A 12,675-nucleotide genomic window follows, 5' to 3' on the forward strand; every position below is an offset into this window, starting at 1 on the left:
CAAATTGTGAACCCACAGCATTGGGTTTTTTTCTTTCCTGCTGAAGAAAGCACAAAAAAAAGCATCCTGAAAACTCATCAAGTCAGCACTACTCCAACAGGTTTGAAATATCTCAAACTTTATTTTAATAAAGGATCAGCCTCACAGACTGTGAGGTCGCTGTAGTTAACTTTGTGCCAGCAGCTCACTTCTTGGCTAGTCCACTGCCAGCAATGGACTTTGTTCCACAGCAATGTGTTTTTCTGGTGCCATGGTAAGTTTCACGAGAGCAACCTATACCAAACTTGCAGACACACCATCATCATGCATCATTGTGCCATCATTTTTAGAAGAAGAAACAGAGTAGTATTAATCAGTTTATAATAAACAACTATTTTACGAAAGCTTAACTGTACAAATACAGCAAGTTATCAAATCCTAGTGAGTTAACAGGTAATACAAACACTTCATTACACACACCAAAAATTGTAATTTAACAGACAAATAATTTCTCCTACTTTATATTAGATAATGTAGCTTTTAAGAATTAGCAGTGAGATAAATCCAACAAAATTTCATTCTGTACATTAGCTCAGTTTAAGTATATATTACAAGCTTACAAGGCTCATGTCAAAGTTCATCCCCAATCTGGCTTTAAAAAAAGTCTACCAGAATGGAATCCCCATTAGTACTGTGTATCATTTACTTGCAAAACGGATAGCTTATAGCTTGCATGTTGGGAAGAAAGAAAAAAATAATACCCACTCCTATAGTATTACCACTAGTGTGAGAAAGACTTCAAAGTACAAAGCCAAATTTAATGTTAGAAATGGTCTTTCAGAAATGTATGAAGAATAATGAGGTGCCAGAGCTCCTCCCTTTGCTTGCCAATTAGAACCAGAACCACATAGAAGTTTTACTTGACAATTCTGCTGCCTTAGGTGCTTCTACTAAACAATCCAGAAAGGTGCCAAATCAATAAACCCCCTTCTGTAGCAGTTACTACCTCCCTTCTTTTTTTAACCCTTTTTCCTCTGTGGCTGCTGTAATCTATAATGCAGGTGTACAACATGTGAATATGTATGTTGGAACGCATTAAGTGGTAACTAACAGTGGGTTGTAAGTTTCTTGGAAGAGCATCCCCTGCCAGTCTAGTTGTTCTTGATCCAGTCATTTTGACAGGGCAGAGAGTGTGTTCTGGCAAATACTACTTGTTTTTGTACCTTTCAAGACGATGGGGTGATGGGAGGTTAACTGGGAGAAGAAAGGGAAGGTGAGAGAGGGTAAGAGTAGTGCAATATTCAGAAGACTGATTGCTGACTGTCAAGGCACTGAGAACCCTCACATTAAAAGCTTGAATTGTTTTGCCACAGACTTGAGTACAAGTAGAAGTTAACAGTGTAGGTTTCAAGTCATTTTATGTGAAAGAGCAAGCAGATTTTTTTTTCCCCTGTGTACAAAGACCTTTTAATAGTCTACAGCTACTACTTAGCAATTAAAAGAATTCAGACATGCTAAGGGATCCAACACAGTCCCTGTCAAGTCCCTCCAGTATATTCATGATTTTAGTGTTCTGAAATGCTGTAAGTATCAGCACACTATATTGTGACAATTTTTTCAAGGAACTTGAACATTTTTCCCCATGCTCCAATGAGTTATTACTATAAACTGAAACTTCAGCACTACTGTGACCAATTTCTCTCTCTCTCACTCTGCCCTCACATCTCGTTCCATTCCCCACCTCACAGAGGTATCTTAATGCTCCCCATTGGAAATGGCAACAGTAACGCCTTCAGATTCTGTTGTTGCAGGGATTCTTGGCACTTTCTTAGCAGGGCTTGGGATGTGCTAAGAAGAAGGGAAAAACAACATTAAATACAGTTTTCTCACTCACAGACATTCACACTTCATGGCTAGTCCAACTCTCAACATTCATGCTACACTGAACAGCTTGGTCTTAAGTCAGTCACATTGGTCATGCTTCATGCAAACTGATTATGTGGAAAGAGCCAGTTTGTTCTTCTTTTGTTCTTCTGCACTTTCGTTATTGTTACGATGAAATGTACTTTTTTTAATCCCAGGTTGCAGTTTTTACTTCTGGCTTGTATGTTACATACATCAACAAAGTATTTAATGTAACTTGTTAAACCACTTCCTTTTAACATACATGCATGTACCAAGACAAACACAAAAACCGTTCCACCACGTATGTCAAACTTTAAAAGAGCGCTGAGTGTTCACCTCATGAACAATGCCTGGGTGGACAGCTTCAACTCCTGCCTCCAGGGGTCCATCACCCATGACTGGACGCCGTGCGTAAGTTCTCCTGTGTTTTTCATCCACACGCACAAGGTACCATGTTCCATCAAAGAGGTCTTCCACCGAACACTGCGGAATATAGTTGGCTGTAAAAAAGCCAGTAATACACTGTTAGCTCCTGGTTCCTGGTGACACCTTTACACAACACAAACCATCAGTTTGTGGACACAGACAGAAAAACAAGCCTGCATTTTCATTTCGGCCACATGGGCCACCAAATGCAAGCTATTCAGAAGCAGAAAAGCTTAGGCATTTCCTTCACTCTACACTCCAATCATTTAAAGTCAGGTGCAATAAGCAATGAGTATGTTGTTGTAAGGATAGGAATTATTTCTATTTATGAAAGTCTTACCCAAATGATGTGTTTCCTGTCTAATCTTCATGTTTTCAGCAAAGACATCAGGTGCAATACATTTTCTTGAGTCAAGTCTTGCTTTGAGGTCTGAAAGGCTGGCAGTTATTTTGTCCAATGCAGAACCTACAACATGAAACCATCATGAAAGGTAGCACCAGTTCTGACAACTGCACACTGGTGTATTAACATTGGAAGCCTATTCAAAACACTTCGCATGGCAGAAATGAACAAGTATTTCCAATTACTCAGTAAAAACATTAACAAAGTTTGAACAGTCCCTGGAGCGGTCTTCAGTTTAGCATTGTGCTGCAGGTTTACTTATGCAGGTGGGTAGCGTCACTAAAATAGACCAGAGCTGTGCAAGGGAGTTGATTAGCATCCCTTCCTTTCACTCACCAGGAGTGGCATCCTGCGTAACTCTGATGGAATACAGTGTAGCAGCAAAACCAGAGCCATATGAGAACACACTGATTCTCTGTCCTGCAAGCTGCTCTGGAGAGTACCTGCAAAAAAATGCAACAGCTGTTTAAAGGCAGAATTAAGCCAAGCCCAACTAGGAGCACAGGGAGCCAGCAATTATATTGCCTACAATACACATTTGGCATGCTGTGTGCTTAAATGATCCTTAAAAACTGTTTCAAACGCTGCTAAAATCCCTAAAACAGACCAAAGAAATGACCATAATATGATTATTTAGAAGGCTGCCAGTTTTCATGAAGGGACATACAGCCTAAAATGAACAACCACATCTTGGAGGGCGAATTCAGAATAGCGAAGCAAAGCACACAGTTAAACACTGCAGGTTCATACGTCTGCTGCTGCAAAAGGTAAAAACTGAGTGCTAATTTAAATTTGGCTTTGCATTATAGTGAAATAAAGACACCATTTCCATTCTTTTTATCTACTGCAGTAATTTGAGTTTTGTTGTGGGTGGGGAATTTTTTGTTTTATGGAGACTTTTTTGGGTGGGGTTTTTTGTTTGGCTGGTTTTGTTTGGGGGTTGGTTGGTTTGTTTGTATTGCATTGGCTGGTTTGAGGGTTTGGGGAGGAGTTGGGGGGGGGGGGGGTTTGGTGTTATTTTGGGTGGGTTTTTTTGCCTGCATTGGTTTTTTTGGGTTTTATTTTGGTTTGGGGTGGTTTATTTGTTGTTGCTGGGGTTTTGTTTGTTTGTTTCAGAAGGGGGGACACCAGGGCAAGAAGACAGTTTGGGTGGCACTTCACATATAGAAAGCTATGATTTTTTCCCCCCCAATTTTATGCTTACTGTGCTAGAAGAGAGGCAAGGCAACCATAGACTGAAGGGGTATACATATTTCCATTCTGATTGGACACAAGTAATGAAGCTTTGGTTTTCTGATTGAAGAGTTCTGCACTAGCTTTCATAAAAGCTTTTTCCACATCTCTGTCAAAATATGTATCTTCAAGTTTTATATCCCTGTTGGCAAAAAAAAGGAAGAACTGAAGGTAAAACCCACACTTTGGATGTGTAAGAACAGTAAGATTATGTGAACAAGGGAGATAGCAGCCATTCTCACCTGAAAGCTTCCAGACCACTGAAAACACCATTTGCTGTTTCTGGGTTCTGGTCACTGAGAAAGTCATTCAGCAAGAGTCTAGCCACAGACTTCTGTACCAGTTTACAGTAGGGAGAATGAAAGATCATGAATCCAAAGTCATTCAGGGTGAAACATCTGTCTATGCCCTCTGGAAGTGGCAGAAACGTTGTGTTAGAATTTATGTTTGGTGTACATTTCAACTATGAGAACAAAATATGGTGGCAAGGCATGAGTCATCATAACATACCATTATACAAGAGAAGACCATAAGGTTAACTGTTGCTGGCAAGTCCATTCAGAACACTGCTGCTAACTTGTATTTCTTACTGATCTTTTGCAGCAACGTTTGCCCTTCATCTCAAAGAGCTTAAGAAAACCTCCATATTGCTACCTGGCATTTTGATACAATTAACTATTCAATCTTCATACCTAGCAAGGCAGTTACTAAATATACAGAGAAAAAAACCACACAACACCTATGAACCTAGTAACTTGAGAGCTTGGGTTGAGGGTGTGAATATCACACTTCAGGGAACACCAAAACATTATTGCTGACTATCAGGTACTTAGCCATATGAGTGTAAAATTAAGACATTTCTTGTGTACGAGAGCAAACATTTCAATTGACTTGTAACATACAAACATGAATAAAGGGACCCATACACTAAACTTTAGATTGGATGCTAGAACTTGAAAACACATTGTCAGAGCAGTTAGACATTCCATCATTTGCCAGACTTTGCAGTATCACCACATGAGGCTACGTACCCTTTTGCCACTGGGCTTGTATTTTATTCCGATAGACGGTATAGCAGCGATCCAATGCACTGAGGTAGCACTGTATAGAGAGCTTGCCATCAACTACAGGATATTCAGAGACCATATCTGGTTTGTAGAAGTCATATGCATGCTGCATGTGTGTTCCACGCAATCCTGACAGATAGAAATTGACAAAAGGGGAAAAATAGCTTTTTCAGCTGCTTTGAAGCAGTCTGAATGCATCCCTCGTGGGAAAACAAGCACTATCTGACCCCCACGGCACTTCAGACCCATTAGGGTAATGTTTCAGAGTTTTTCAATGCTTGTTAAGAGCAGTAGGACTGAGCATGACAAACACCATTTTGCCTTAGTGGTAGAGTGCTGTGTTGTTCAGCTCTAGCCCACTCCTCCACCCACTTTATTTTATTGGGAGAATCCTGTAAAGAAATGACGGGGACATCTCCAGTTGTTCCTTGCCATCTCCTGTAATAGACTTGGATAAGTCAGCCCAGAGCAAGAGGAGACAATTTCTGAAGTTAGCTGCCATTAATCCAGCCCTCTGGCAATGGATCTATTAATCTGACTGAACAGGATGCATTTTCTTACACAAGACTAACCTCTCTCAAAAATCAATGGAGCATTTGGACCAACGAGCATAGCAACTGCACCGGCTCCACCTGTTGGCCTGGCATTTCCAGAGGCATACACAGCGATGTCTCCAGCAACGACAAGTGCATAGCGGCCTGTGAAAAACACAGAAATAATGAGAAATAAACAAGCCCCTAGGACATTGTACTATCCACTAAAAATGGTTATTTTTAGACATTGGTTATAGAGGACATGATCTCCAATCCAAATTTTTGCTCCTGTATTTCAATTTCCTGGCAGCCTCTGAAATTTATAAAAGACCAGTGATTACTAGCCACGGCATTATTGTTTTGCACTGTAACTGAACTAGTGTCAAAGATCCAGAGCATTTAAGGAAAAGACTTTGGAAGAGAAGAACAGTTTACCCTCTGGTTTTTGTACAGTTAAACATAAACACTGTCATTTTAAGAAGCACTACTCAAAACCAGAGGCTGATGTAAGAAAATACTCTGAACTTACCATCCCAAGAACTGGACTCAATCCAATTAATGGCATTAAAAAGAGCAGCAGTGCCTCCATAGCACGCATTGGTGGTGTCGATTCCTTCTACATCCGTATTGCCAGATTCTTCAAAAAGCTGCATCAAGACAGTCTTGACAGACTTTGATTTATCAATTATTGTCTCTGTTCCAACTTCTAATCTCCCAATACAATCATAGGAAAGGCTGTTCCTCTCCATGAGCTTCTGAACCACAGTCAAACACAGAGAATTGATATCCTCACGGTCAGAGCAGAACCCCATCCTTGACTGGCCTAGCCCAATGGTGTATTTCCCAGCATCCACACCATCATACTTCTCCAGCTCTGTCTGGTCAACATACTGAGATGGAAAATATATTTCCAGTGCAACAATTCCCACATCTTTGGGCCAACAGGATTCAGCATTCACTGGAAGAGAGCCAGGCATTGTGGTAGATCTTAAAGAGAAAAAAAAAAAAAAAGAAAGGAAAGACAAAAAAAAGTGTGGGTGAAAGAAAATGGGGGGGGGGGGGGGGGGGAAGAAAGGGGAAAAAAGAAGAAGAAAACAAACAGAAAATCAGTTGAGAAACTTACTTTCATTTTCTGTAGATTTAGCACAAACTTAAATTTCAGGTAATCTACAAGGTCATTTGCAAAAGGCAAAGCTTTGCCTCCAGACAGACATAAGCCTAAGCATAATGTAAACATCATTGTAAGTTTCAAAACATTGTATATTAAAGAAAGTACTTTTCAGTGAGAACACAAGTTTCAGCCAAGGAGATAAACAGTTGTAGGTTAAGCCCCTAATGTTTCACTGAAGTAAAATACAGGCTTAGCAAGTGTGAAGCATGGGAGAAAAGCTTCAATGTTTGTTCCTTACTCTGCTTTTCCTTGCACTAGAAATCTGTTTCACAAAACCAAGCTAGAAACAACATAATTTAAAAAAAAAAAAATAAAAAATTGCTAGTTGAGAGCTTAAGTTTACAAATTATCCTTACCAGGGAAACTCTGCCTTAGAACAGGCCAGGACTTTCCAAAATTGTTTTAAGTGTTACTTCGTTTTGCACATACTTGCAGGAAAGACAGAGATTGTTGGTGCTACCCAGGGGTGGGGTTTCTTGTTTTTGGCTGGCCTTTTTTTGTGTGTGTCTTTCTTTTAAGCATAATGTTTTGGCATTCTGGAACTCCTGTGACCAGGCCTGGAGGAATATTTCACAGTCTGGGATGAAAACCCAGAGACTCCCCTCTATAGACCAGATTTGCTTATTTTAACCCCTTAACTGTCACTACACCAGAGGATATGCTACACTCTAGGCCCTACTATATCCACTTACTTTAACCCTGCCCCTATTACCCAGGCATGCACCATCTTTCTGCATTTTTGCTTGCATCCTCATAGAGCACTTGTCCCTTTTGTGCCCAGATCAAGTACAGCGACGTTACCCAATTTATTCTGTGGCACCATGACGAGCTGTATAAAGGAATAAAGTCTTTCTCTGCAGAAATTACTTTACAGGATGTGTATTAAGACAAGTGTGAGGAAAACATTAGAACTGCTTTCTGTTACAGCTATAGTCTTATACAAATCCACAGTGAAAACAACAGGGCTCGCCGTCAATTTTTATTGCCGCTAAGGAAGTTTAAACAATATTTGCATGTACCTAAAATATATTACTGAAACGTGTAATCGGGAGAAAAAGGCTATTTAAAGCTGCTTACCGAAGTACTCCAGAACAGCCGCGCTGTGAACCGCCACAACTTTAAGCAAACAACGATTTCCCCTTGTGTACCCTGCCGCCACGCTGGGGAGTCCGCTCAGGCCGACTGGCACCCGTCCTCCCTTAGCCCACCCGTCACGAAGTCCTTGGTCTCAGCCGATGGCCGGCCGGCTCCCCACGCAGAGCCGGGCTCGCTAAGGGCACTAAGGGCATCTGGCTCCGCCACCGCCAGCGCCTCAAGGTTACCGGTGACCCGGCCGAGAAGACGGCCAGGATCTACCAGGGTGGCGTGGGGACCTTCTGCTGTGTCCCACCCGCAGCCTGAGCCCACCAACGGCCAAACCCCAATCACCTGCCACCCCGCCGCCCCACACGACCGCGACCCCAGCCCTTACACGTTGCGGAATCCCATGGCCGGCTTCCGGCTCAGCAGACCGCGCCTGCGCCGCGGCGTGCGGCGGCGGGGCAACAGTGCGCAGGCGGCGGCGGCTCGCCCCGGCCCGCGGCGGGTGCAGGTGGCGCTTGGCAGCGGTACGAGGCGGGCACCCCGGGGGTTCCCCCTTGGAGAAAGGTGTTGCCTTAACTTTGCAGCACCACGAAAAGGGGGGGGGGGGGGAACCAAACCACCAACCACCACCAAAACACAACCAAAAAACTCAGGGAAACATAAAACCTGACAGCACTCAAAATTCTGAGGTGGTGTGGTTTTCATTGTTTGGGTTTGTTGTTGGTTTTCCCCGTTGTTTCCCGCACCATACCTGATGGTATACCATACATACACTGCATATGTAATATGAACACACCCCATACCAAATTCACAACCCCTCTCAGCAGCACAACGAGGCAGGCACACACATCTCCTTCAGTCACAGAGCAGCACTGGGGGTTCAAAACTTGCTCCAAGAGCTGCACTTTACCCCAAAATTGCAAGGGAGGAGGAGGATGCTTTCTGGCTCCCCTATGAAAGCAGACATGCAACTGAGAATAAGACACCATGGTACCAAGCTTTAGGACCCCTCACTACAAAAGCAACATTGAGGTGACAGAGTGTCTCCAAAGAAGAGCAACAAAGCTCCTGAAGAGTACAGGGGACAAGTCTTATGAGAAGTGGCTGAGGGAAATGGGGTTGTTTGTCCTGGAGAAAAGGAAGCTGAGGGGAGACCTTACTGAGTTCTACAATCTCCTGGAAGGAAGCCCTATTAAGGTGGGTGTCAGTTTCCCAAGTTGGTCTTGAGTTGCATCAGGTATGGTTTAGATTCGCTAGCGGGAAAGAATGTTCTTCACTGAAAGGGTAGCCAAGCATTGGAAGAGGCTGCCCAGGGAAGCGGCAGAGTCACCCACCCTGGAGGTTTTTAACAGGTGAATAGATATAGTACTTAGGTACATGATTTAAAGGTGGGACTTGGCAGTCTAAACTCAAGAGATCCGAGACATAAGTCTTTTCCAACCAAAATGATCCTATGGTTCTACCAGCTGGCAAAAGGACTTTGGAGTTCAGGTCTACAGAGTACAGAATTAACCAGGTTGGAAAAGAACTTTGAGATCATCGACTCCAACCTATCACTCAACACCAGCTAATCAACTAAACCATGGCACTAAGTGCCTCATCAACTCTCTTTTTAAACACTTTCAGTGATGGTGACTCCACCATCTCCCTGGGCAGCCCATTCCAATGGCAAATCACTCTTTCCATGAAGAATTTCTTCCTAACATCCAGCCTAAACCTCTCCTGGAACAGCTTGAGACTGTGGCCTCTTGTTCTGGTGCTGGTTGCCTGGGAGAAGAGACCAACACCCATCTGGCTACAACCACCCTTCAGGTAGCTGTAGACAGCAATAAGGTCTCCTCTGAGCCTTGTCTTCTCCAGCCTAAGCAACCCCAGCTCCCTCAGCCTCTCCTCACAGGGCTGTGCTCCAGACCCCTCCTCAGCTTAGTTGCCCTTCTCTGGACTCGTTCCAGCAACTCAACATCTCTCCTCAACTGAGGGGCCCAGAACTAGACACAGTACTCAAGGTGTGGCCTAACCAGTGCTGAGTACAGGGGCACAATGACTTCCCTGCTCCTGCTGGCCACACTATACAGGTCAGTATGCCATTGGCCTTCTTGGCCACCTAGGCACACTGCTGCCTCATGTTCAGCCTATCAACCAGTACCCCCAGGTCCTTTTCTGCCTGGCCGCTCTCCAGCCACTCTGACCCCAGCCTGTAGCACTGCATGGGGTTGTTGTGGCCAGTGTGTGGAACCCAGCACTTGGATATGTTAAATCTCATGCCATTGGACTCTGCCCATCTGTTCAGCCTGTCAAGGTCCCTCCTCTGCAGAGCCCTCCTACCCTCTAACAGATCAACACCTGCCCCCAGCTTGGTGTCATCTGCAAATGATGGCACCAAATCCCTCACTTTCTTCAAAACAAGGAAAAAAATAAACGCAGACCACTGTCAGCTGAGCAGTACCTGGCTGGCACCCCAAAGGCAAGCTTTATACCTACAGCAGAGCTCAGTTCTCCTCCAAGCACCAGAAAGTGGAAAGTTAGAGGTCACAAAGATTCTAAAAGGGCTTAAGTTCCAACTAAAATAAAATGCACGTGGCTTGACCTGTAATGGCAATAGAAGAGTGCCTTTTAACCAGGCAGTGAATTATTAGGAAACTTGATGTGTCAAGAGGACTTGCATTATTGGTGTGGGCTGAGGAAAGCATTTTGCTCTGTCCTTGCTCCTTACAGAACTCCAGTCAGAACAGGCACTTCATATTACTCACTATAGTTGTCTCATGAGAAAACTCTGCAGAAGACAACTAAAGGGAAGCTCTTTCTAATGTACTGTCATGACTCACCAAATATGCCATAGTGGCACACAGTGCTATTGAGCTGTGCTGCAATGAAAACCTCTGCTTTATAAGCTTGCTCTGACTACTGGAGGAAATTGGACATATGACCTCTAAAGTCAGTCAGTCATTACAAGAAATCTGTTTACTTGATGTAAAACAAACAGCCTTTTGTCATCCTGGTCAAATCACAAACACCCTATTACTGAGTCTTCACCGATGATGAAAGTTTTCTCAAAAATACAAAAGAGAGAGAACTCCAAATCCTTTAATTTAAAACCCCCCTAGAAACCGCCTTTCTTTGAGTCCTTTTAGGATTACGGAGGGAATGAATGAGCAGTATAATGTAGGCACTGTTTTCTGGTATTGTGGCCAGAAACACGTCCTTCCACAACTCTGGGCTTTCATTATCTTTGTTAAGAATTTGAGAATGTCCCATCAATAATCTGACTTTCTTATTTCCTGCGTAAGCTTTTAATTCATACAGAGCTCTTGATTAAAAGTCACAACATCCCCCCAGCCCGTTTGGTACCAGCAACACATTTGTTAACCCTCTTGAGGCACCGCACCTCTGCAGGACCTGCAGGCGTATGGACTTGGGTGGTAAGAAGAGAGCCCACTGCAGACTGGTTCGGAAGTTAAACAGTGATGACCTGGCAGCTTCAGCCATGACATCATCTCGCTAACGAGCGGAAAGGTTGACAGGTATTAAGCGCCTGCAGGACACTCGTCACACCAGGAGAGGTCACCCCTGCGTCCCGGACCGCCGCCACCCGCCACGGCACCAGCCGGGTGTGGTGGTGCCATCCCTGGTCCTGCTCTCTTCTAGCCCAGCAGGGTGGAGACTATGCATGAGACAAGGCAAACTGCGCAAAATACCAAACCACAATCACGGCACCTCGAATCGAGCCTCAAGCACCCACCCGCAGGGATGCCAGCACCCTACTGTGGTGCACCCCTGGGCACCTCCGAGACCGGGGCTCCGTGCAACGCGGTGCCGCGTCAGGATGCCTACTCAATTCAATAAAAGCCATCGCGACAGAAGGCGACGATATCCCTGAGGGTAGTGCCTGGCTGCCTTCTACGCGGCGAGGGGGTAGTGCAGACAGGGGGGTACGCTCGCCTGCACACACACCTCCCACCCCGGGTTTGGATGTCGCGACACTGAGAAGCTATACATGCCGAAGGCACCACCACTTTCAGGCTTCCTCGTGGCACCAAGGCGGCGGAAGAGACCGGCAGAGCCCCGCAGCAGCCGCCTGCCACCCAGCCGGGGTTCAGGGCGGTGCCGGCGCACCTGCACTGCTGGATCTTTCGGGAGGCGCTCGGCGCTGCCGGGCGGGGAGAGCGGTATGCCACGCCGCGCTGCAGGCGATGCTCCGTGACGCTCTGGGAAGCGCTCGGAGCGGCGTGCGGACTTACAGGCAGGCATGGCTCTCCTTGATTTTGCTTTCTTTTCTTTTCTTCCTTCCCCCCCCCCCCCCCCCCCCCCCCCCCCCGTTCTCTCCCTCTCCCTTTTCTTTTTTCCTCCTCCCTTCCCTCTCTATCCCCCTCTTGCCGCACTGCAGGCACTGCTTGCCTGCACTGAAACCACAGTTCTCAGCTAGACCGACCAAGCCCCGCGAACGGCTCTACCGCCTCACGCAAGGGGCTCCGCGCCTCGGCGGGGTGAGGCAGGGGTCGCCACCCGGCGCCGAGACGGCGGCGAAAGCTGTACAGCACAAAGTCTCTGTTATGTGGACTGCCCTCACCTGTTGGAGGCGATGGCTCCCGGTGTCGGTGGTCGCTCCGTACCGCACTTGTCCTCACGCACGGCGCAAAACACTAGGCAGCGATGCGCGGCGCCTTTAAACAGCCCCGCCGCCCGGGCTCCGACCAGTGCCCTGAGTGGCAGCTCCTCCCGCCAATCATAGATGCCACTGCCCAAGTCCCGCCCACCGGCCGGCCCGCAGCTGGCGGAGAAAGAGGGGGGAATGGTGTGAGAAAGTGACGCAGCGTGGCCAGAGGACGGCGCGCCAATGAGGATGAAGCAGAGGCGGTGGGCGCTCAATGGGAACCG

General features: G+C 45.7%; 1 protein-coding gene across 1 annotated transcript; it reads right to left on the bottom strand.

The window, feature by feature from the left end:
• Window positions 1–856: 856 nt before the first annotated feature.
• Window positions 857–12,459, bottom strand: HMGCS1 (3-hydroxy-3-methylglutaryl-CoA synthase 1). Its single transcript, XM_054178456.1, has 10 exons — window positions 12,368–12,459; window positions 6,076–6,533; window positions 5,586–5,711; window positions 4,978–5,142; window positions 4,189–4,357; window positions 3,918–4,088; window positions 3,050–3,156; window positions 2,651–2,776; window positions 2,221–2,384; window positions 857–1,827 (listed from the first exon to the last, which is right to left on the bottom strand). The coding sequence occupies exons 2-10, from the start codon at window positions 6,521–6,523 to the stop codon at window positions 1,735–1,737; spliced, it is 1,569 nt and encodes a 522-aa protein (XP_054034431.1). The 5' UTR covers window positions 6,524–6,533; window positions 12,368–12,459; the 3' UTR covers window positions 857–1,734.
• Window positions 12,460–12,675: the final 216 nt, after the last annotated feature.

The sequence above is a fragment of the Dryobates pubescens genome, chromosome Z (assembly GCF_014839835.1).
Source record: "Dryobates pubescens isolate bDryPub1 chromosome Z, bDryPub1.pri, whole genome shotgun sequence".
NCBI classification, from domain to species: domain Eukaryota; kingdom Metazoa; phylum Chordata; class Aves; order Piciformes; family Picidae; genus Dryobates; species Dryobates pubescens.